The following is a 25,607-nucleotide window of genomic DNA, read 5'->3' as shown; positions in this document are numbered from 1 at the left end:
CTGGGAGAAATAAATAATAATTTTACAGCCACATTAGTTCAGGGAAGATATTTAGCCATGCGTGTAAAAGTGGCTATTAGCTGATTAATGAGTGGTGCCAATCACAATCAACCACTGCCAATCAAACAGCCCATTTAACTCAATATTAAATGCTAAACACTGAGCATCCTTGTTCTGCTTTGCTTGGTGTGATCACTACTCTAGATGCTTGCATGTTTGCAGATGATCATATCTTTTAGATGTGATTACCTGCTGGCTCTGTAATCACAGTAAACACTGAGAGATTAAAAGCAAAGCATGGATACCTGTATCCGGTGATTTCAGGGTTGGCAGAAGCAGAGCAGATGAAGAGAACCTTGGCTCCCTCGGTCACAGTCTGAGGCTGGACTGACAGTGTCACTGAAGGAGGGTCTGTACGAAAGAACATTTGCATTTGAATGTATTTTTAATGTTTTTTAAGTATGTATGGCTGGGGATTTTGTTGTAGTAATAACTGCTCATCATTTAACAGTGCGACATAGTGAAGTGCATGATTTTGTAATGGTAATGGTTTCCTTCCTTCGGCGAGATAAACACTCACGTTGGACATTGATAGTGATTGATGTCTGTCGTCCAGCAGGAGCAGCCGGGTTAAGGACCCTGCAGGTGTAGGTGCGTCCAGAGTCGCTGTCCTCCGGCACGATTGGAAGCATACTGACAGCCGTCTCCCTCTTCCCATCCTCCATCGGTGTCTGTAAAGTTGGTAAACAATGCAGATTAACTGTCAAAGGATAAAACAAGTTTCCAACGGTATTTTTAAAAAAATAACTCAAAATGGGGTAGAGCTAAAAAAAAAAGGCCTTTGCCATTTGTGATCATACTACTTAGGAATATCCCTATGACACTGCAGGTCTAATATTTTTTCATGTGCGAGCCATTAAAATTGCTTTCCTGTTCTTTGGCATATCGGTTAAATCATATATTTTATGATGCAGTGGGGGATATTGTGCTGTTCCCACATTTCTGAGAGTGTTCCCTGTCAGCACTCCTTATTTGTCATCATCTTTTAAATCTATTTACTGCTCACAGAAATCAATACTCCTAAGTGAGGAAAGGTGTAGATTCTGAGGATATGGCTCACTGCTCTCTCACTTCCTCCCACTCTTCCTCTTACACATAGGCATATGAGGAGAAAACTTTGACGATGAAGGTGTCCGTGTGAGCTTTTTTTTCAGGGTGGGGAGTGATGTGGGAAAATATGTCACACACCTTTGGAAAGGAGCAAGGGCAAACTGAGCTTTTTCCTTGCACAGCCAAATCAGTAGAGCAGGCCTTTTACTTCCAAAAAGTATTTTAATGCTCAAATCACATCAATCCCTGTCGCCTCCTCTCACCCGGAAAAAAAGCGTTCTCTCACTTCCTAACATTGGAAATGTGCTCACCAACAAACTCCACACTCATTTCTTATTCCTCTCCCTTCCTCATTGCAGCCTCTAACCTCCTTAAATGTAGCATTTAGCATCATTTAGCGTGGTCAGGGAGCATGACAAATGTGACACTTTCCCAGCCTTGCCTGGCTTACGCTTCGGCACATCCTGATTGTGTTTCTACATTGTTGTGGCTGATTTCTTCTCGGCGAAAACTCTTCTGTATGAAACACTCATGCCTGTCTGAGCTTTAGCATGCTCCAGTTATGCTGTAGTGTCGCTGCATTAGCGAGCAAAGGGAGAATGGAAGGTGGGGGTGGGGGTGAGTGAGTGAGGGTGGTGATATCGGGGGGGGGGGGTTGACTGCAGAGAGTGAGTGAACAAATCTGTGAAAAAAAAAAAAGTCATGGAAAAAAAACTAAATGTAAAAGTAAATGTGAAAAGGAGGAAAATAGAGTATTATACCCTAAGAGAGAAATATTTCTGTTTTAAATGGGTTTGCGCTGATTTTGAGTGTTCGTGATTGAACGATAATGCTGAGCAAAGATCTGTTCTCGTTGTACCTTGGAATAAATCGCAGACTCCATGACCTCTCCATCTCTGTACCAGGTGATCTCAGCTGCGGGTTTGGCTCCCGAGGCTCTGCAGGTGAGGTTGTGCGGCGTGTAGGCTTTCAGGCGAACAACGGGGCCGCCCTCCACCACAGGGTCTGAAGGAGGAACTGTAAAACAGAGCAAACATACAGTACCACTGTAAGAAAACAACAACAAAGCACCAGGACATGTGCATACAGATACTGAGCGTATCGTTTCTCCTCGCTCAGCATTAATATCGCACAACAGCAGAAGAGGCAAACAAAATCTTCTTATGGCCATGTGCCTGTTTAATAAGGTGTTGTTTGTAAACCAGGAACAACCTTATTTATTTTCCTTCTCTGGACTAGCATCATTACTCTATTTTCTCTTACTGTTGCAGAGTGATGTTTCACGTGGATTGCTTATTTGTTTATCTATTTGCATGGTTTTGCACGCACCACTGGCGAGCCAAGTGTGCTACCTCTGATGAAGGTGTCTATCTCCCCAACCAATAAGAGAAGGCATAAACATGGGGTTTGCGCTGGCCTTTCTCGCTCCCTCCACCGAACCAATTTCACTGTGTGTATCTGAATTGTCAGAGGTCCTTCCGCTGCCGCGGCACGGACACTAATGGAATCCGAGTGCTAGGTGATTTTAATTTCCATGCTGATTCCCCTGACTGCACTCCCGCCGTTGACTCCTTTGACTGTGCAGGATTGCTTTGGTCTCATCTGGCCACAATGATTTACTCACGCACACACATGCAGGCATGTGCACGCACACAGAGACGCACAGAAAAAGTCAACCTCTCGCCTTAACTTCTTGCGACTGATTTTTTTTTGTTGATGATCATTTATCTTTATGACAACGCTGCCTCAAATGCAGACATTGCACATGAGCCACTGGCCCTTCAGTGTGCATTTCATTAAGAAGTGACATTACAATGAACTTTGTTTGAGGCCTGCACAAAAACAGATTTATGGCTGTGTGTGGGCACGCGATGGAGTGAGTTGCTTTGTGCTGATCTGTGCTGCTTTTACAATGACACGGGGGGGGGGGGTGATTGGGAGGGAGGAGCTGTCTGAATCAAATCATTTAGCTGTAATGCTCCAAAGTTCTGTTTGTGATCTCAATCTGCTTGCCTGTTTGTGGTACCTATCTGAATCACTCCTACTCCTGCCACTATTATAAGCTCTGACACAGACAGCAGTGATAGTAAAAGAAGCCGTAGATGCTGAAGCATCAGTATTCAGCTGCATCGAGTATTCCGCTCTTGCTGAAGTATTGTTTGATTGTAAGTGAGTACATTATGTGAAGTGAAGGAATGGCACGACTAATTAATTGAGTGATATTCCTTTACATGCCACAAGATGCCAGCAGTGTTTTTGGTGAGTCCAACCCCCCCCCCCCCCACACACACACACACACACACCCCGACGTCTGTGTCAAGAAGTAGATCACTCACATCATGTTAATGTAAAACTGCCTTGCGGTTGACAAATGTTGTGGCTCAGTGTAAAATGTGCTAACTGTGCAGACCCGGACTTTCAAGCAACTGTGCAAGTCATTTGTGACTGCAGCAATCACATTATCTAAGACGTCCGCAGCCTTGATTATCGCTACTGGGAGTAAAGGGGTTTCCTTTTTTTTCTGACTGAAATACTTGGCTTTGCTGTACTCGGTTTGAATTATGCTTCCAGGACATGATTTTTATGTGGAAACTAGATTTACAACGGGGTTATCTTTGAGTGCTGATAAGAAATTATTCGATGGATTGCAAATGACTTGAAGTGCATTTCAGTGTGGTGGGTTTTTTTTTTTTTTCCACGTCAAGTGATTATTTATTTAGTGCATTTGTGATTTGTGTATTTGTACACCTTTCTGGATTTTTTGATGAAGACACTGCTCTGATTGCCTGTTTCAAAGCACGACTTGTCTACAGGCCGTGGCAGGAGGTCTGGCTGTGAGGATCATGTATGAGCTGTGTATCTTACCTAGTACAGTGAGCTTGGCGCGGTGGGAGCGCAGTCCTGCCTGTGTAGCTTGACACTCGTACACGGCGTCATCCACCAACTCTGCCGAATCGATCAGCAAGCTGTGCTCGCCTGATAGTGGGTCGCCCATTAAGGAATAGCGCGTCCAGCCTGCATGAAGCCAGCACGGAGAATAGAGTCAGAGATAAACAAACCAACCAACAACAAACGCGTAATTAAAGGACGATAAAATGAACAGACTTGTGTCTTGGACAAAGGAGAGACAAATGTGGCAAGGCTCTTAAAGACACAAATGAAAGCAGGCAGCACCTCGCTGCACCTGGCATTGAGCCGTAGGGTTACAGAGCAGCGTGGGGCTTGAAATACAACACGTGAGAAAGCTGCTGCCTGAGTCGTCTGTCCTTTAAACACAGACACAATAAAGATGTGGTGGCTAAGGTCAAGAGGAGGCTTCTCCACCTTCTCTCTCGACTACCACACATTTAAATGTCAGTGGGTGACAAAAGCCAATTGATTATCCACCTTCCTACAAGACCCTTAAAATGCTAAACAACAAATTAAAGTTTGGTGTTTGCAGCAGTAGCCGACCTGTCTGCAGTACATTGTTCTCTCACCATTCATTTGTGTAAAACCCCAGTGGTTGACAGAGAAAGACTTGGTCTCTAATGAGACCTGGCATTGATCGTAGTAAGACAGACAGAGACAGCGAGAGCAATAAACACTCAGAGAAGAGCGGAGAAAAAGAAAAAGCTGGGGAGAAAACAGAGGTCGATAATAATACCTGGAAGGTCTCTCTCTCCCCCGAGTGCAAGGCCATCTTTGGTCCACTGTACCATTCCCCGATAACCCACAATAACGCAGGGTAGAGTCACTGACTGACCGGATACAACCACCTGGTCCTGGGGTTGCTGGGAGAAGTAGGCTGCTTGGGTGGCTGCTGGGGAGAAGGGGAAGAAAAAAAAATACACACTGTGAATATCACATCACTTAGTCTCATATTTTCATTATATTAGATGGACAATTTATACTTAGCTCGGGACTCTGCTAATGGCATTTCAGAGTGTAATGGCACTACCTTTCTGCAGTGCCAGCAAAGATACAGCACGAGAAAAGTGAAACTTGCACCGTAAGGAGTGGGAAGGAGTACAGACTTTTATGAACTGGTCTCCTCCTGGCACTTGCAGAGAGAATTGACAAAGCTGACGAGGGGAAATATTCTTTTCTTTCCCCGGAAATGTAGCTTCTTAGAGGACAAGTCAGCTGTGCCTCATAACTTATTCAACTCTTTCCCAAGACCATATGCTTGTATGCTTGCTGACATGAAGCAAACACACTTATGGAGAGGAAAAATCTACCACTCTTTCAACGTGCTTTTTGTAAAAATGGATGTTAAACAATCAAACCTCCATTAAAGTCCCCGGGGGAGCCATTCTTATGAGTCTGCTGAAAGTCAGCAAAGACACCTGCCACTGTTTTGCTGCTGTGTTTAAGTATGACACATAGTCTCACTGGATTGGCTGGCCTGCCTTCACATGCATACAGACAAATTGTGAATATGGATCAACGGTTCCAACTGTTTGCACTTAAGAGGTAACTAATCTGCAGGGGAAGGTGGGAAGAGAGAGGGAGAGAGGCAGTTGGTTAGTTATCTAAGCAGGATGTGTGTGTGAGTTGGGAAAAAAAGACTTAAATAAACCTTGCCTCATTCTTCCCCTCTCAGTCTTTGTTACTCAGTGGAGAAAGGATGGAAAGGGGGACAGAGGAAGATAAAGAGGGTTCTATTCAGGCAGTGCTAAGCCCCCCTCAACTGCTTCTCTTGGTGGGAGTGCTTAAACAGACAGGGTTGTCCCCTCCCTCCTGGCAAAGAAAGCTGGTGAAAGGAGGGCAACATACGGCGGCCAGAGACACGCTATTGTCCTCTTGTCCCTCTCTTTTAATAGGCCTCTTCATTTCCAATCAATCCTGCTAAATGCAAGTTTAATAGCTTTTCAATAGCAGCTTTTCCCCCCCAGAGGGTAGCGGGGATTTTCTCTCTCTCACCCCTTTTCTCTTTCCACAACTCTTCCCCCCCTTTCTCTCTCTATTCTCTATCTCTATTTTTTTTTCAAAAGAGGGGCTTCCAAGGTTGTTGGCAGTGTTTACTCCGCACTCAATTATCCACTTCATCTCAGGCCTACACCATGGACTGCCCATCGCCTCCCCCTGTCTCCCTTTGCACCACCTCCTGCCTCTGTCACCCAACAGCACAATTACAGCCGCCAAACAGTGAGCTCATCAGGAACGTGACGTGACGTCCGCCACTCAGACCGTTGGGATTCTCAACAATTCCCCCCGAAATCCATTTTCACACGAACCCCTCCACTCTTGGATACAGAGATGTTAATAGACAGCTGGACGTAAAAAAAAAAACAGAGAACAATGAATGTTGGCTCACTGATAATGCCTCCCCGTACGTGATTTTACCAAAGTGCTTTTCAGCCTATTGAGCTGTGGGTGTAAACAGGTAGGCTGTATGTGTCTGTGTCGCACATTGTGGATCAAAAGAGGCCAATTTGAGAGTGTCAATGAGAAGTGAAACGTCTTTTTTTTTTTGCTCAGGCTATTACGTGCTTAGCGAAGGCTGGCATTTTCCTGTCATACCTTCAGAAATGCCGTTTCTCAGTCTGTCCCTAACATTCTGCCTTTATGAGCCACTGAGCATTTCCATATGCCTTGTCTTGCGGAGTGAGTTTGGTATTTTCCTCTTCGTACTTGCGACGGTATGAACATTGATTGCAACTAAGTATCTTGCCTTGAGTATCTGAATGTTTACAATGGGCAATAATTCACTGCATTTGTTGATTGTTTAGATGGATTACATGCAGTGACTTGTTATTCTTTACCCCGCCCACATACAATTTCTTATGCTCACATATGGCAATTAACACCATGCGCACACACACACACACACACACACATGCAGCCATATAAATATAGAGCAGAGTATAGCAAATGTCTTCACGCCATCTGAGTGATTCATTGCTCTCCAGATCCCTTATTGAAAATGCTCAACAGAACATCTCGACTGGCTAATGACTCATGCCAGATTCCTTTAATTCCTCCTTGCTGAATTACACAATTCTTTGACGGTGTATTAGCAGCTTAATTACATGAATACATTTCTGATGCAGCGAGAGAGAGAGAGGGAAGAACAGAGCCAGACAAAGACAGCAAGGAGGAGAGAAGAAGGCCCATCACAAGAAGCATGGAGCTGTGGGTGTGAAGAGGCTTGTTCCTGATGTGCTATGGTGTCATGTGCTCATGCATGAGTGCACACACACACCACAGCTTTTGGTGTTTTCTTCGCCAGACTCAAAATTAGGAGCTTGTTTATTGGGTGCAGAGGTGAGAGTCCCTTCTGAAATCGCAGCATTTGTTTCTACCGTCCTTAATGTTATGCAGGAACACATTTTTTTTACCTTGATGCACATGGGGTTAAGTCTATGAATGACTGATCCTAGTGTGTGTTTGCCTGTCTATGTTGTGCATGCTGTTTCAGTGTGAATGTGTGAATACAGTAAGCAGGGCGGGTGGGGGTGGTGTTAACAGCGGAATAAACTTGTGAGGCACCGTAGGGCACGTTTAGCAGTTACTTTGACACAGTGACTTTGCTGTCTCTGTCACATGGTTGGAGTTAAGTGCAAAACAGCCTTTGTGACTTGGGCGCAACCTGTTTAAGAGCTTTGTGTTGACCCTGGCAGTGCCTGCACTCTCTCTCTCCCTTTCATCTAAACTGATAGAGATACATCCACATCAGGAAGGATCAGGAAGAGACGGGCAGATGTCAGCTATGATCCTTCCACCACTGGGCATCTGTCTCGGTAGAATTAGATTGAATCAGTCACTGTGTGCGCGAGTGTGAGTGTGCGCGCGTGCGCGCGTGTGTGTGTGTGTGTGTGTGCATTTACAACATACATGTGTAAGTGCTGGCCGTGATGCTTAAGAGTGAAAAAAGATAATGGCAGTGCGGATGACCTTTATATAAAATGTGTCTCTAACACAGTACCCGGCATTTACTATACCAAGTCAGCACAGTCCAAATCTATTACTGCATTTTGGTAATCTGACACACACTCAAAAAAAAAAAACAAGACCTCTTTCTCTCAATTTCAGGCCATAAGTCAATTTTACACAGCATTCAAAAAGTCAGGTCCTTCAAATAAAACATAAAATAACATCAGACTCTCCTGTTTGTAACAGCTCAGGCGATGCACTCTGTCCATTTCCCTGTGCTTTTACAATGACACTCAACTGCATATGTTCATTTACTCTGAGAGGCTCCAAGCTGCATTCGCAGTGTCTCTATTTTAGCCCTGATTTTATTCCATGTCCTCATTCCCATCCTGTGCAGAGTGCAACATCCAGTCCTGTGGGCTCTAAAAATATAAGTGCTCTCAACTTGACTGGACAATTTGCTCCCTGCAGTAATAATTCAAAATGTTAAAAAATAGCGCCTGATAGCTACTTGCTTTTTGGCCCAGAGGTGGTGGCAAAATCTTGCACCTGGCTGGTGTGAGTTTTCCACAATAAGAGCCAGAAAGGGAGAAAATGAGGAGGAGAAATTGACAAAAAAGAAAAGAATAAAACCAGCACAAAACAGGGCAATTGGCAGAAAAGTATCAAGCTTGGAATAAACAACCCGGTCCCCCAAATGCCATCCATTGTGTCTTGTCTAGATAAGGCTTCTAAATCGGGCTGGAAAATGCAAGCTCCATTTCTCTCTGTTTGGAATTATTATCCCTTTGTTTTGAGTCAGGCTCTTTTGTCTTCCTCTTCCTGTGTGTATGTTTGTGCGTGTGTGTGCAGACGCGGAGAAAGTAGTGCTGAGGTAGCTGAACCAAAGAGTATGTCCCAAAGGGGAACATGCATCCATCTCATGTTTGATTTGGCTACTATGCTCATTACCATGACTCCTACAGAAGTTCTGAGGGCTTGAGGAGGACAAACAGCAGATACCACCCACCAACTTGTGGCACCCAACACATGCACTACACGTGTACGCAGCACCCCTGTGTTTTTCTTTGACTTGGATCATTGCAAGCTTTAGTTTGTGCCTCTGCAGATGGCCATCTCTCCTATACCCCCATGCAGCCAGGCATCTCTTCAATCCTTTCTCTCCCACGTTGCATTCCAGCTGCACTCTCTCCCTCCAACTCTCACTATCTTTTCTCCCTTTCTACGTTTTTTTTTTTTTTTTTTTTTGCCCAAATTGCAGTCTAACAGCTTTTTAAGAGCTGTTTTGCTCGGGTTTAATCCTACTAGCCCCCCTTAAAGCTTTTATTCCATTGTAGAAATCTTGGCTCAGACCTAAACCCTTTTTGGAGAGTGAACCCACTCATCCACTCGGCTCCCCCCAAGCTACACTGATGATGCCCCCACCCAGGGCATTCTCTGAAATTCCTGCATCCCTCTGCAATCCAGAGCCATCCTCTCATTCCTCTGTTTATCACTCACATGTCTACAGTCAGTGAGCCGTGATCCCTGAAATCAATGCCTAGCAGGCTCCTTTGAGAGTTATAGAAGGTGTTACTAATTGTTGATTTGCTTTCTCCATGGCTCTTTCTGCCATCACTCCGTTTTTTCCAGACTCTCTGTCAGCTGTCATCTCTTGCCAGTCTCTCCCCTTGCACATTTTTTCTCCATCCTGTAACCCATGTCCACCTTTCCCTCGCTCTCTGCATCCCCGGTGTGAAAATCAAAGGGGTTTATGTGTCAGCTTGTCAACACAACACTCAAAAAAGCAGGGTAGGGAAACAACGAGGGAAAAAAGAACTATTACATGTAGGAAAGACAGGAAACCTGAGGTAAAGTAAAAATGGAAAAAAAAAAAATGTGGGCTCCTGTCAGCTTCCAATTGCAAAGGAAGCAGCCAAAGAGGGGACTGATGGAACGCTGTAATCAGCCTGTCTGCAAGGCTGTCACCACAAGGTTTTTATCTGCTGGAACAGGGTACTGCACACATCAGGGCAGCAGTGAGGCTGATCGCATGGGCGAGCAATGGCACTTTCTCCCCGGGTACCTGCTACAGCAGATGCAGGGGATAGAGTAATAGAGTGGTATGCATACGCGGAGAGGTAGAGGGGAAGGTAAAAGCAGACAGGGGGGGACGGGGGTGGGGGGGGGGAGGGGTAAGAGTGCTGATGTGACATAGTCTGTGTGTGTGAGCGCATGTGAATGGTTTGCACACTCGCTGTGCTGCAGTGCCCAACAATGTGCCATAAATACACTCCTTATACTGTCCTTTCACACTTGCCGCTCTCAGACACACACGTGAACACACGCACGCACACTGTCACCGTCCCATATCTTTAGGGTTTCCAGTGGGCAGAAGCATCTCTCCGAGTATAATTCTAGCACAGCTTTTAAACAGCTCCCCCTCTCTAAAGCCAGGAGCCACAGAGCTGAGAGCTGACTCCATGTAGACAGATAGCAAGTGACTGGCTGGCTGGCAGGAGCACAGGAAATAAAAAGCCAATAAAAAAAGAGAGAAAAAAGGAGGGAGTTAGTGGTGGCAGTATGAAATTGTCTGTGCACATCAGCCAGCAGTGTTGACAAGATGGTGATTGAGCTAGTCTTGTCATTTCGTTCCTGCTTACCCCTTGGTGTTTTAACTGCAAGACAGCTGGTTGGTTTTTGCTTTCCCTCGCTCTCTGTTGCAATTTCCCTCTCCCTCCTCCTCTTCCAGCAGTGTTTGGATGGAAGAGCTTTCAGTATAATTTAGTGTGCTTTTAAATCATTAACTTCTTGTGGTGTTTGCAAAAGCCCTGATTTAAGTGTGTGCGTAACAGTTGACATGGTGGATAAAGCAGCAGCAGCAGCAGCAGCAGAAGCAGCAGCAGCAGCAGCAGCGCGCGACATGTGACGAAAAGTCGCCGCTAACACGGGGCACAGACAGAGGACAGTTTCCCCCAGATGTAGACATGCAAACTAATATATATATATCCATAAAACAATGAAGAGATAATGTTAAAATTGCCTCCATCTCTTGCTTTTTCTAAAAGGCAGTGGTAATGAAAACAAAGGGGTTCTCTACATATATTCTGTACTGGGACTCTCTGCCTTATGCCCTAGGGTGTCAATTAATTTAGTCTAGGGATTTGCGGCCTACTCTTCCTAATTGAGCCCAGTGGAGACCCCCTTGGCTCTTCATGATAGGAAGTAGTGCATTTCATAATTAATACTTTTTTTCCTTTATTATCATTATTTTTTAATGAGGGTGGTAATGTTGTAAATGTATGCATCTCATTAGAGTAAAAGGGCCATCTACGCTATTGTTCCCGACTGCAATGTTTGCTGCTTGTGAGATGAATAAGAGAGAGGATCTCATTCAGAGGCAGCAACGGCACATTGAAGTCAAAGCTGTGCTTTTGTGTGTGTTTGAATATAAAACACAGCCAGCTCAATGAGATTCTCATTAGTGTTGCTTAATATGTGTGCTTTTTAAAGCTTAGAGGTTAATGCCCGACTTGCCTCCATTTCACTGGAGCTCTCTTTAATTTGATGCATAATTCTTTTTTGTCAGCAGCTGACAAGAGCCACTTCAGAAGAAAGCAGCCGAGCCGTGTTGTGAACCGTGCATCCAACAGGAACACAAAGGCACAAAAAAAAAAACCCCACCTCTAATTAAACCTGTTTAAAATGTTTCTCCTCCGTCTCCAGCTCCGGCTCTACATTACAGGAGACATTTCTGAGCCGTGCTATCATCCCAACTCTCTGTCCGGAGAACATAACTCCCAGTGATTAAACAAATTACCTCCTCTCCCAGGAGAGCCGTGGATCCAGTGAAAACAATAAGTGTGTGATCCACACTGCTGCCGCCTCTCTGCTCATACCAATGGCCTTCAAACTGCCATTTATTAATCCATGTCTGTGGTTTTGTCTGTGACCAGAATGTCAGTGTGCTTTCATTTGGAGGTGGAGGGAAAACAACTGTTCATTTCACATCAGATTTTTATTCTGTTCATTAGATCGTCTAAAACTTGAAACATTCCCAAAAAATTACTGATGACTAAGAGCTTTGAGAACAAGGGGGTGTGTGTGTGTGTGTGGGGGGGGGGGTTACTTGGCAACCCTCACTACATCCTACTTAGTGTTGAGAAAAAGAAGGGAAGGAGAAAACTAATTTCCTGAAACTCCATTTCTTAAGCGTTGATTAGTAAAGAAGCATAATTAGAGTAAAATGTGAAGTCAGTTTTTTTTTTTTTTCAGATTGCGCCGCTTCCTCTAGAAAAATCAGGCCATGATTAATGAATAAATGATTAATGAGTGAACTAATTAAACAATTAATTATTAAGCAAGCACTCTGAACAAGAATTAGGCAGGCTGATGGTGAACAGTGGACGTACGAGATGGTTAGGGTGAGCGTTAGAGAGAAAAGGATTTAGGATAAGCTGCCTGTTTGTTCTGTCAGTTTGTTTTGTCTTCCATTTGCAGGGGAGGATGAGGAAGAGGGTGGATGGGAGGAGCTGGCAGGCTCAGCTTGTGTTTTCAGCCAGCACCAATCTTATGTCAGAACGCTGACTTTAAAATGCTGCATTCGCAAGTTTACCCTACATGTTGGAGTTGCTGTTTGCATTGGTCTGTAAGAAACTACCAGAAAATCAGCACCTCTGAAAAGACTGAGGGTGATGGAAAGTTCCCTTCTCTAACCAGTCATCTCTCCTCCCCCTGTCTTTAACTAGGACACCCCATCAATCTTTGATAATGTGCGGCATGGATCTTTCCTGGGTGACCAGGAAGATGAGACATGACAGCAGGGAGTGATGTATAAAATACAGGCTCTGAAAGTATACTGGCATCAGTCAAATCAAGTTGGACCTTTTTCCCCAGGTATTAATTGCGGCAGTTACGAATATATGCATGATCCTCCATGCCCAAAAGAGCCCTGCCCACTTTTTTCCTTCAGCGTGTGTTTCTTCAACACCTTCACTTTAATAAATGTGGGGCTTTCATGTCTGTCAAACATCCCCAGAGCTTCAACACAACGGTGTATTAGACCCAAAACATTATTTTATAAGCCAATAAGTTTATTGTTTCTATCAAAATGCAGCACTTCTCTATAAAGCTGCGTTTTCCCCATCTCCAGCCCCCAAACCCGGAAACACATCCTCAAAGCAAGAACATGAGAGAAGGATCTTTCATCCTTGCATATCTTTCCTGCCATTTACTGCTGGCCTTATTAGCGGAGTTGTGAGTGACGGGGCAGAGTGTGCTAGGGGAGTCTCGGGGGCTTTGATGGAGGCAAACGATGGAGCTACAGCAAGCTGAAGACAAAATCACTCTTGTTTATCAACTCAAAGTGCTCTATGAAGGTCTTTGTTTCTTTTTCTCTGAGACAGATTTTACTGGTCTGAATGTTGCCATCTTTTGCTTTTTAGTAACGGTCACTGGCTGAACTAGTGCTGCATTATGTCCCAATCATACCATGGCATTGCAGATTTCCTCACAGTCGCCTGGGTGTGAATAGTCTTTGTCACGCCGGGTGGTTCGGCTCATTGACTATGAAACCCTGGACATATGGTGGCTGTGTGCTGGGATGTATCATGGAAGAGAATGCCATGGGTTGGGCTCTTGACCCATTCCTGGCCTTTAACAATCTACCGACTGCACCGAAGTCTGTGGCTTGATAAACTTAAACACTTCATTGTGCACTCCATTTTGGGGTGTGTTTATTCTTGGGGGATTGCTGGATGGAGACTGTGCGGTTTGCAGTAGGGGCAGATGTGCAGTATGTGACTGTTTTACCAAACCTAAAGTGTGCACCTTTTCTCTGAAGGCACTGACACACACAAATGGACACACACGTTGTCTGACTGGTAGAAGTAAAGCAGTTCTAGACACTAACAGTGCATGTATCTTTGATGGCCAGACTTCTAAAGAGAAAGCTCCTTTTGTCCTGATGCAAAAAAAAGCCCGTTAATTATCTGACAAACGTCAAGAGCAGCCACTACAGTGACACTGGCACCTAAATAGAATCACATTTCACAGGAAACTGAATTCAGCTTCTAGTCTAGTCATACAATTTTTTTTTTTTTTTAACAAACTTTAAACTTTTGAAACATGTCTCTTGAGCTCCCCTTTCTCCTTCAAGCATCTAGTCTCTATGTGCAAAACAAGGCTTTCTATGCAGGTCATATCTAACGACAGACCCCAGGTTTGTGCCTCTTAGAGAGAAGTGGAGCCTTACAGACGCTTAAGCCCATCTGGGTGTGATGATCGATCATTAAACAGTGTGAAGATAACTCCCTTAGCTTGTCTGCTGGCTACCACTGATCCCGGATCACCCTCGCTGGATATGGTATGAATCACAGGAAGTTGAGATCAATCTCAATAGTCTGTTCCCGCTTGATTACAAATGAAAAAAGAAAAAGAAATCCCATTTGGCTTAGCCACTCTAATGTGTTATAGTCTGGACGTGTGTGACTGAATGTGTGGGTGAGTGACGTATGCATCTATGTGTGTAAAATAGGAGCTTTTTAACTTTCTCCTTTTACCGATTTCTGATTTTTCTTGAGCTCTTTCCAATCTCTCCTACCTGCACTCATTTACAGTGCACAGTCCATCCCGCTCTTAAATCTCCCTTCTTGAGGGACTCTTCTTTTAAATCTTAATTAAAACAGACTTCAACCCCCCCCCCCTCCCCCCCTCCCAGGGGCTGGCTGAAAGCAGCTTAGAACAATCAAGAGGACGGATTAGAAGTGAGAAGAAAAGAAGAGAAGATGCAAGAGAGAGGGTGGGGCGAGTGCGGGGGGGGGGGGAGAACAACAACAACAAGAACGAAACGGCACAGAAAAAATATTGAGAGAAATGAGAGGACTGACCCCTTTCCTTCAGCCCCTGATCTTCTCTCCCTCCCCCTCCTTTGCTGTCTCTCTCTCTCTCTCTCACTCTCTTGGAGCTCTGGAGTCTTGGCCTGACCTATTGACATTCAGCTTCTCGGCAGATTAAGCAGCGAATGGAGCCTCTGGAAAGGGTAAACACACTGGAGGAACAATGACCAACAGGCGGCAACCTTATTGGATTCTAATTAACTGCCAGGAGAGATGGCTAGGGGCATGTTAAGTGCTGTGGGACACAAGTTAGAGCACCAGACCTGAAGTTCCACAACTCGCATCACCTACACAGTCCCTTCCTTGTTTGTCGATTGTCTCTTGTCTTCTGCCGTCTCCGTCTGTATCGCTCTGTCCTTTACTAGTCTTCTCTTTTCCAACTTATTTGCTCTTTGTTTCACATATGGCCCACGAGAATGGCAAACAGAGGCTTTTAAAAACACACCTCAGAGAGGCTATTTGCTATCCTTTTTTAGCCTGGGCCACATCTCTCCCCTTCTGTCTCCCCCTGTTTTTAACAGGGTGGAACGAGGCTCATGCCCTACAGGAAGCTGTTGGAGCAATCAGGTTAAAAATAAGCCGAAAGATATATGGGGAGATTATTTGATATTGAACAAATTTAATTATCTGGTGTGGAGAGGGATGGAGGAAAGCAAAATAATTTTTCTCCACCGCCCGTAGCTAGAGCCTTACCAGAGGGTATGACGGAGCTAAATGGCAAAGAGGGAAGAGCTCGACCTCAGTGGTCACAAATCTGAATATATGACCTTTTATTTCCTCTCTTTCCCCCCCAACACCTTTCCCAATGAAACAACAAGTCAGAGTAGCATGTGTGAATTTCTTAAGCCTTAACACTTGTAGGGTGAACACACTGAAAAAAGGTGATCAACACATGTCCTTCACTTGTGTCCTCGAGAATGCAGTGGAAACAAGACGAGTCTAGAAGAACACAATTAACATTCATACCTAATGCTAACAGCTGGAAATCAGTTGCTTGCCAAAAATGAAGAAGACAAAGCAGGAATTATCATAGTCACCCAGGTTATTTCACACCGGTCAACCGGTCAACCGCCGTGAATGCTGGGAAATGTGTGTGTCTTTCTTAGTAGTACAACAGATTCTCTGTGCTCTGAGTGGTCCCCTTGATTAGACCAGCTTAAACATGGTGCTGTGGTTTTCAGGGTTCCCCTGTATGGAACCACAAGCCCTAATTAGGCTGGTCTCATTAATGTGTGAGTGTGAGAGAGGCCCACAGCCATCATGGGTAGAGGCTGACACAAAAAGGTGGGAAAAAAACAATGCCCTACTAGAGACAGGTCATCATTGCCTCAGTAGGCATGTAAAGCAATTCATTAATTGGTGAGAAAACACACACACACACAGACACAGACACAGATAAAGCCACATGTGTGAAAACACAAACACACACTCTCACCTCGGCGTGGATACACATACCGATGTTATGGGTATTCTATGAGCCTGTTGCTTGTTAACACATTACCTGGGATCAAAGAGGCTGAGGCTGGGATGTGAGAGGACTGGGGGGAATCATTATTTGTTGGGGAAAATTGCAGCCCAGTGTTATGTTTGTCCTCTGGAAAACCTGGCCGCATAGAGGTTTCATTCATTTCTCAAAAAAAAGGAAGGATCTCTGGCCCTGTCACTATCATGTGAGCGTCTTTGAAATCCTCTGAGCGCTTTTTTGAAATTAAAGTTGGGAGGGAATGAATTGGAGCTTCAGTTGTGCTCGAAGCCTGGGGGTATGAGAGGGATTCACATGACCACTGTGCATTTCCACACCCTTACAACAACAGTCATGGCTGTAAGAGGTTGAATTTGGCCATTGATTTCTGGTCTGTACCAAAAAACTGGTCTGTACCAGTTCTGTCACATGCTCAGAGACGGCTCACACGAAACCCAAACTTTAGCCCAATAAAATAACACACACACGTAAACCAATACAAAATATCCCAGCTTGAGTTCCTGGGGAGTTAAACGAAGGTTGACTTGAGCTACTATAGTGTGTCAGAGGACTGTTAAGAGTCTGGAGTCTAGAGTTAACTGAATGGCTAATCTAAAGTGTGACGGCTCGAGTGCTTCCCTCCGTTGGGCTTCAATAGGCCTCCAATCAGGCCTGACTGCCCCTCACTCTTTGGTCAGCTGCTTTAACTAGCCTGTGATTGAGTGGCTTCATTAAGAGCCTGTTTATCTTTGCCTGCATCAAAGTCATGAAAGACTTGTGACATGCTAAACACACCCACACGCTGCCTGCATGTGAACCTGAGCAGATGCACAAGTGCATTAACACCTGGAATTGTGTAAAATCCTTTTCTTTTAGCTGTTTATTTATTTTTTTATTAACAAACTTCCAACCTGTTATTTGAAAATGGTCATGACCAGTCCATGTAGTCGGCGATTCCTACTCGGGTTGGGCATGTTGAAATATAATATCACCTGCTCAGATTTTTACACCAGGTCACCCTGTGACCTCACACGCAGACCCTCCCAAACAAGCCACAGCAAACAGCTTCCTCTTTCCACTCTGCCTTTGATCTGATGAAGCAGAGATGGAATCTGTCTCTTCTTCCCTCTTTTCTTTTTTGCCCTTTTCTATTTTCTTTACGACATCTCCTTATACCTCCCCCTCCCCTCCTGCTGAGCAGGTGTATTAAATAAGGTGACTATTCCAGCGGCATTGGGCTGTACCTCAAAGTGCAGTCTGTGAAGAGGGCTTTTCTCTCCTTCTCTTTTATCTTTCATCCCTGCCATCTCCCCATCTCCTTTATTCACTCCTTTCCTTTGCGTCTATCCTTCTCCAGCCCCTTTACTCCTTTTTACATGTTCTCTTGCACTCTCGAATGTGAAATAGAAAGGTCTACACCTCTCATCTATTTGAATTCATCTACACCTTCCTGTCTATCTCCCTCTGTGCATCTCGCCTTTAGCCTATTGTCTATTTAGCTATACGTCTAATTATGCTGTCTCACTTATGTAATTAGTGCAAAAATAAATGGCTTCTGTAGCTTTCTCTTCTCGTCACCCCTCCCGTTGCAGTCTCTGGGAAAACAAATTATGGAGAACAATAGGTACAAATGGCTTCTGCACCAAACCACATGATGGATGCAGCCTGGGTTCTCTGCATCTCATCTCTTTCCCTTTCCCTTCCTCACTTACTCTCTTTATGCTCCCTCCCTTCTCCATTATCTCCAGCTCTATATGTCTCTGTTTGGGAACAGGGGAGGACTTGCACACTCTCTCACCCAACTACCCTATCATTGTATGGCTGTATCATCTGTCTTCCCTTCTTGGCACTGACACTATATTCACACTGACATCATATTAGGCAAGGTCCTTTTTCTATCCCTTTTCTTTCTCTTTCTCATTCTGCTTCACTCTCTCTCTTTCCCTTCTTTTGCTGTTGTCTCCACTGGCGCTCTCCTCCCTCTCCCTCTCTCTATCCCCCCGAGCTTTCTACACACCACTACTGCAAGGCCAACGCCTGGGACTTTTCGAAAGCAAACAGACAGCATCATCCTGTGCTGGAGTCCCATCTGTGGACAGTCTGAGCAGGGAACAATCAGTCCCTCTCCTCCTCTGCTTCGTTCTCTTTCCAGCCCCCTGGGATGTGCGCAGCACTAGGATGCCTCCATCAGATGGGTGCAATGTACTGGAACAATGGTTGGGTGCCTCCTCCAGCAGGGGTGTAGGGTTCCTCTTTGCCAGCTTAGGAGACACTTATCCGTGTGTTCATGCTCTTCTTACCGCAGCGTCCCAGGAATGTGGCAGAAGTATAAAAGTCTCCCACAGTATACACCTTCCTTACCTCACCCACTACCCACAGCTACTCTGACACACTGACACATGCACATACACAACCACTGTCTGGATGTCTAAGTGTACACCTGAGTTTAGCCTATGGTGGTGAAATATCAGCTTTCTATTAATGCCCCTCAGACTTTCAGTCAGTTACACTTTTGTTTTGTTTTCCCCACCCCTGCCATGTTGGAAGAAAAACAGCAGGTTTGGTTTACACCAATACAAGCATATCCATTACCTGAAATGCTAGGCTCTGGCAGTAAATCCCTTTGACCCCTCAGCCTTCCTTTTCTTTTTCTTTCTCCCTTCTCCCTCCCTCCCTCCCCCAGTTCTCATGCTGAGCACATTGCTTTCTCTGCATCGGCATTCGTTGGCCAAACAGACGGCAGCAGCAAGAGACGCATCTTACCCTCTGGCCGGTTCAATCACCACCCACACACTTCACTGTGTTCCATGCGGCTCAATAACATTAACATGTTTTGCCATTGAGGGAGCTGCAGTTAAAAGTCTGATCAATAAACGTTGACTGACATTCCTCGGTTGATAACAAATTGGCAGCTTTCTCTCAAAGACCTCCCAGGTGAGTTCCTCAGTCCAGAATGCCTCCCTTCTCGAACACCGCCGAAGCAAAAACAAGAATTGGAATAAACCAACTCACTAACACAATATTAGCACAGGCATTTCTGGCTGTTTGAACTGAGAGGAAGGAAAGATGAAGAAAAGAATGTAGAGGAGGGGGGCTGGACTCAAGGAATGAGCAGTTGGGGTATATAGTCCCTAAAGCATGTGCACCGTTTCCATCACTAACACACTGAGCAGCAGGCAGGCATTCGCTCTTTTTTTTTTTTCTTCCTTGACTGTGTTTTTACCCTTATTTGAATAAGGAGTTGACATGTCCTGAGTACAGAAGCATCATTAATTAGACAGACGTACTATGACGAATCACTCCAGAAAGGGCACACAGCCCCGAAGATGCCAAACACTCATCTCGGCTTATCATCCTCTGCCCAAGTGTCTGTCCTTGACCCCTGCCAGTGTATGTATGTGTGTTAAGGGTGCTGCTTCCATGAGCTCCTCATGAGTCATTTCTGGATGACGTGCACATGCCACAAGCCCTAATTCACCACACTGAATTCTTCACATCCTCTACTGAGTGCACGACAATGATGAAGAGATGTAAATAAATCAGCATATGGTGTTAAATAAATGTTGTTTCTTGATATTCTTGACTGACCCTCTTTCTCAGCTGCTAGAAACCTTCTGCTATGGAACTATTTCCAAAACGAGGTTTAATTGGTGACGGTAACAGTGGAACAAATATTGCTACAATGCAGAAGATACATTTAAATTTGCCGTTGGTTTCTCTCTCGGCAGGAGATTTGAAATGTGTGTCTTGCAGGGCAGGAATTGATGAGAAAATAAAAGTGAATGTGCAGTCTAGTATGTCTGCGTTTTTTTTCTTCTTCTATTGCATGTTGGTTTCTGAGCTAAGGGTCTTTAGAAGAGGTGATACATCTCTCTAGAAGGAAGTGACACTTGAGTATTTTGGGGGCTATAATTGCAATATACAAAACAAATCTTTCTTAAAATAGCTAGCACTGTATAAACATTACTGTTTCCCTTGGGGGGCTGTTTTAATGACATGCACAGAAGAATCCCAGTTTCTAACCCCCCCCCCCCCCCCCTCCTCATTACTGTGTTTGTACAAAAGGACAAAAGAATAAACAAGTTTGTGCTCTCATCACCAGTCATGATACAGCCTCAAGTGCTCAAATGGGGGACGGAGACTCCAAGCAATGGCAGAAAGCTGACACGGCCCCTCCATTGTTCTGTTCCTTGTCATTTCCTCCCCGGATCCTCCGACTGCCCCCGAGGAAGACAAGGTGAGGATGTGCAGAGACAGACACAAGGGTGAAGCTAAGACAAGGTAGGTGGGGGTGAGGTAAAAATAATACTGGAAGAGGATCAGTGCCATCCGCGGTTTGCTTACTGGCGACTTTGTCTTCCTGTGTTGAGCCATACTGGCATAGACGTTCAGTTAAGTTGCTAACAGCTGATAGCAAAGCCTCAGGACACACTGCCAAGTTCTTTATCTGTGTTTACATGCATGGCGAGGCTGATTAGAGACAGGCAACATTATGAAGCTCCATTGTTTCCTTTCTCCCTCCAGTTTTTTTTCCCCCTTTTCTGCACATAGCAAGTGTGTGTGCAGGAAGGGGGAATGGGAGCATATCTGTTTATGAAGAAGGGAAGACAGACAATGGCATGGGATACATCTTCAGGATGAGAGGAAACAGCAGGCCATTGTTTGAGAGCTTGACCATTCATTACACTGTGTGCGCGCGCGTGTGTGTGTGTCTTCACAAATCATTTGAGGTGATCTACTCGAGAGACTCAACAGTGTACAAAAGGAAATTAATGTTTGCTTAAAATGCTTAGGAAAAAAACACATGTCTTAACATACATTAAACATACAGTGTCGGCAACAACAAATGCTCAGGTCTTTATATCTGGTTTGCGATCATAATTTATTATAAATTCATATTCAGCGCAACACCCCATCAGCAAAACCATTACACAGAACAAGACAATCTAAGTGGGCCAAAATTCATCTATAACTTTGCCATGACGATGTCTCCTAAATAATGCAAGACACTTGTGTTCGAGACTCTGCTCTGTTTGGATTCTGCTGTGTCTGCACTACTTTGCATCGCATATCTAACTCATCCGTTGGCTGGGGTTCATGCTTCCAAACTTTCTATGCTCAGTCTCTTTGTTTCATACAGTATAATATCACAGACGTATAGAGGGAATAAGAATGAAGATGAGCAACAAGAAGAGTAAAAGAAGCAAAGAGTATGTGCGTGTGTGTCGGTTACAAGAGTAACAAGATGGAGAAAAGGTTAATAATGCTCAGTGGTCTTCCTCCGTGTTTCCCTGCTGCTTCTACACTTAATCATCAAGAAACTAGTGACACATCCAAGTCTTTCCCCTGCAACAAGACTCTCCTCCTTTCATCCTCCAACCCCTCGCCCCATTTTTACGATGCCTCCGTCTATCCACCCTTACTCTCTCCACAAGAAGTCAAAAAGAGTGACACAAGTACAGTTCTCAAAAACTGCACATTTCCCGAACACAAACAATGTTGGCCATGCTGCCGCAACATCTGCAGAGCGATCTCTGTTACACAGGGGGTTTGAGAGTGTGAGCAGACTTTCAACCTTTGGTGAAAGTCTGCCCGAGTGCCTCTGGCTCATTTGGCGGACTCGCTCTCATGTCCTCACGTTCTATAGCCCCAAATTCTGTAACCAGGAAAAGAGTTTTGAGAGGAGGAAAAGGTGGAAAATTTCCACAGTGTTCCACTATAGTGAGACGTGAGTGGCGACATAACTTAAGAGGAAGGGAGAGAAACTTGTAATCTCAGCTCGCAGCCTTTGAACTTGGCCCGATGAGACGTAAGCGGCCCATAGCAAAAGGTTCCTAAGAAGAGCTCAGTGGAAGATTACTCGGAATACTGATGCAGTGTGGAATCCAATTCCCCTGGGAGCCAGGGGACTTTTCAGAGGAAGTCAATTATCAATGTTGTACAAGTGTGCATATATACAAATGCAAGGTTTGTGCTAAAGGTTCAAAAGCGACGCCATATGCTGTGGCCAAATTTTGATCCTACAAATACATTTTGAGCATTAGTAGCTCATTAATGCTGCCACAATAAATGAGGTCTAGGGTCTCCTAGGTTCTAATTAGGGCAGCTGTTACCATTTTCATTATTTGTGTGTGTGTGTGTCAGGGGTAAAATATGCCACTGTATGGCCCCGCTTCTCATCCAGCTGTTGTTAGTCTGTCAGGGAGCAGAGGTCTACTGGTGTCAGATCCCTTCCCCCAAGCTCTGAATAATGACAAAACCATGCAGAACCTGGGCCTGAAGGTAAAGACGGACTCACAACAAATGGCTATTGAGCACACTTAACCATTTGTTGGTGTGATCTTGAAAGCTATGTGTGAAACTGCATGTGATTTAGCCTGGGAGCAACACACGGTGCACTTACATGGTCAAGGGAAGGCTGATGATAAACAAGCAGCCTGAAAAGATTCAGATTTCATTATTTCCTCCTTTGTCCCAGGCTAAGAAGATCTGTGTCAGTGCCACATGCTGTTGAGTGCTGAATGAATATAATATTGTTTATCAAGGACTGTAAAAAAAAAGGGGGCTTAGAAGAAAAAAGAAGAAAAGCACAGTTGTTCTCTGTGTTAATTGCTGGAAGCTTTTTTTTTTTGCATGGACTCCCGTGGCAACATATTTTTGGAATAAATTACACAAGCTATTCAGCATATCTGCATGGTCACAATAAGAAAAATAACTAAGATGTTTATTGACTGTTTATCACTGCTACAAGTCAATCACTTAAATGTTAAGTAGAATATACAAATGGCAATAAAAAAAAGCCATTACAAGCCAGACATGGATTTAGTACTTTTTAAAATACTTTCCCCTCACACTCATACTGTGATTTGCATTGGGTAAGTTTGAGTACAAGCTGTGTTTTCGCCTTAAGAGTCATAAACAAACAAAGAAAAACAGCAGAGGTGGGGGTTGTTCAGGGGACAGACAGGTGCGCGGTGTCTCAGTCTCTCGCAAAACAAATGCTCTTTCCCTCTCTGCCTCTCTTCCTCACTCTCTCCTCCTCACCCTCGCTCTGTCTGCCTCGGTCCATCACGCACGCAACATGTGCTCCCCGCCATAGACCCGATTCATCCTTTTACGCACGGTCCATGCGTGTGTTTGTTTCACGAGCATCCGGCGTATAAATACAAATGTTGGGAGCATATTTCCTACACCCCTTAAATCACGATTAACCTCTTTCATGTTGAGTCTCTGTGAAGAGAAATCAATCTGAGGACCACGCTGATTAACTTCGGCGGAAGAGATGCGGTGCTGAGCCCGGAGCTCTCTATTTCTTAGCGCTTCAGTTCCATCTTCCCCACCTGCTTAAACACCCAGTCTTTGTTTCACTCATTTTTAAAACAAATGTTATGAATGGACATATGAGTAGATACCCGCTCCTGCTGCAGTCTAGGGCAACAACTCCCTGTTTTTAAATGTAAGTTCGCTTTTTCCGTTCGTGCGCCGCCCGCACCCGGAGCCTCATCCACCAAAACAGAGGGATTTCATCTGACTCACGTTCGACACCCGAACCAACCGTTCGCCTTATGCGGAGTCGGTGTGCAGTAGTGGTGTAATCACTCTTTTAAAACTAATGAAACATGAAGCGGCAATTAACAGCAGTGAAGTGTGGCACTGCAGCAGACCAGCTGCCCCTCTACACCAGCGCACTGACTGGATGTCTTGACGCAGCGCGCCAGCATGGAGCGCGGTCCGTCCTCCTCATCAATAAAGTCCCGCATGCCGAATGGTTAAAAAAAGAAATAAACAAATAAAAGTGTGTCTTACCTGTGGCCATAAGGCAAAAGACGAGGTATAAAGCAGGCATTTTAGTTGCTCTGGTCACTGATTGTTTTTGCGTGGAAGTATTCGGTCGCTCCGTCGATATGCGACTGGGCTGGTGATGGTCCACCGCGGCACTGGAATATCACGGGACGGACAAGCGCACTGGAATTCTTCTATAATAACATCCAGATGAAAGAAATGACTCTGAATGGTCCGGGCAGTTTGTAAACTCTCAGTCAACAATGCATCTCCATAGTTGGTAACTTTCCCCGCTGCACCAGCTTCTTTCCCGGTGTGCTTTCTGTCACGCTGGCACAGCTTCTTCTTCTTTTTTTTTTTTTTTACCTCAAAGCACCAAACGCTCTCTAGCAGTCCATTAGTGAATCATGTGTTTCAATTGGTTGGTTCGTCCACGGTCCACTTTCCAACCTGCGTGATCATGCTGCGCTGGAAAGCGATCTCCCCTGTTCTGTGATGCGCGGTGACAAACGCTGGTGAAGTCTCAGCCTCTCTGCTGTGCAGCTGTACCACTGTACTCTCTCTCTCTCTCTCTCTCCCACTCACTCTCTCTCTCTCTCTCTCTGCATGTGCGTACTCCTCTCTTACACACTCTTCCTCTGTCGGTCTCCTGTTTACTTCTCACTCCCTGTTTCCAATGGGAAATGTGTACTGACAGTCATCTGGTTGGGGAGTTGCCTATATCTCAAATCTGGCAGGGGTAGAGTCAGAGGAGCCCCTCTGCCTCAGACGCTTGCAGGGGGGCCCCAGTGGCTCCCGCCCCCAGGGACCCGCTATTGGCTGAGCAGGCATCATGGGAAGGGTGTTTACAACGCTTTTAACAACTGGCCTTAAATGTTGCATAAAATAGCTCACATAAGGATTTACGGAAAATGTGGACTACTGCTCTTATTGAGAAATTCCATCACCTTATGTTGGAGTAAAATGTTCATGATAATAAGCAGTATTTAGCTTTAAATTTAAAGCTATAGTGCCAACTAAATTACCAGACTGGACTGAGCTGATGTTTTGTGGGTGGTATTTGTGTTTTCAATCAGATTTATATTTATTCGGCCTAAGACAATAATTCGGTTTTCTTAATGTCTAAAAGTCTGATTACCCAGATTACCCAAATTTTTGTTGGCATTCAGTGCATGCACCAAAATTTCCTCCCCAGTCTTTGACTTGGAAGTAGAAGGAGACGACGTATAGACTGCAGTACATGTTGCTGGAAAAGAACAAACAAAGCGATGGTGGAGAAAACCCATTTTTGACTGATGCAGACAGTTCAGCTGAAGGTACGAAACATACAGAACCACAGCACGATCCATCTCACCGTTCATCTTGATGTTTGCTGTGTGTTTGTCTGTGACGTGAAGGTCAACAGGAAACTGATTCAATATGCACTAGCTTATGGAGAGATACAGGATTAGTCGGACTACCGCCTTAGCTCGACACTTATTTAGTTACAAAGAAATGCATGTGCAACTCTCTGCAGAACA

General features: G+C 44.8%; 1 protein-coding gene across 3 annotated transcripts in view; it reads right to left on the bottom strand.

Moving 5' to 3' along the window:
- The window catches only part of kirrel3l (kirre like nephrin family adhesion molecule 3, like), a 32,215-nt gene extending 7,400 nt beyond the window's left edge, over positions 1-24,815 (bottom strand). For 2 of the 3 annotated variants that reach the window (XM_058647017.1, XM_058647019.1), the window contains exons 1-6: positions 24,112-24,815; positions 4,757-4,912; positions 3,976-4,125; positions 1,970-2,127; positions 581-731; positions 306-411 (exon numbers count right to left, since the gene is read on the bottom strand). In XM_058647017.1, the coding sequence (XP_058503000.1) occupies positions 306-411; positions 581-731; positions 1,970-2,127; positions 3,976-4,125; positions 4,757-4,912; positions 24,112-24,151 (761 nt within the window). In that variant the 5' untranslated portion in view covers positions 24,152-24,815. The remainder of the gene's footprint in view (positions 1-305; positions 412-580; positions 732-1,969; positions 2,128-3,975; positions 4,126-4,756; positions 4,913-24,111) is intronic. The other variant, XM_058647018.1, reaches the window with a different exon arrangement.
- Between the last annotated feature and the right edge of the window lie 792 nt (positions 24,816-25,607).

Source organism: Solea solea, chromosome 13 (assembly GCF_958295425.1).
Source record: "Solea solea chromosome 13, fSolSol10.1, whole genome shotgun sequence".
Classification (NCBI taxonomy): domain Eukaryota; kingdom Metazoa; phylum Chordata; class Actinopteri; order Pleuronectiformes; family Soleidae; genus Solea; species Solea solea.
The sequence above is the reverse complement of the archived record's forward strand: the minus strand, read 5'-3'. Positions and strand labels throughout refer to the sequence as shown.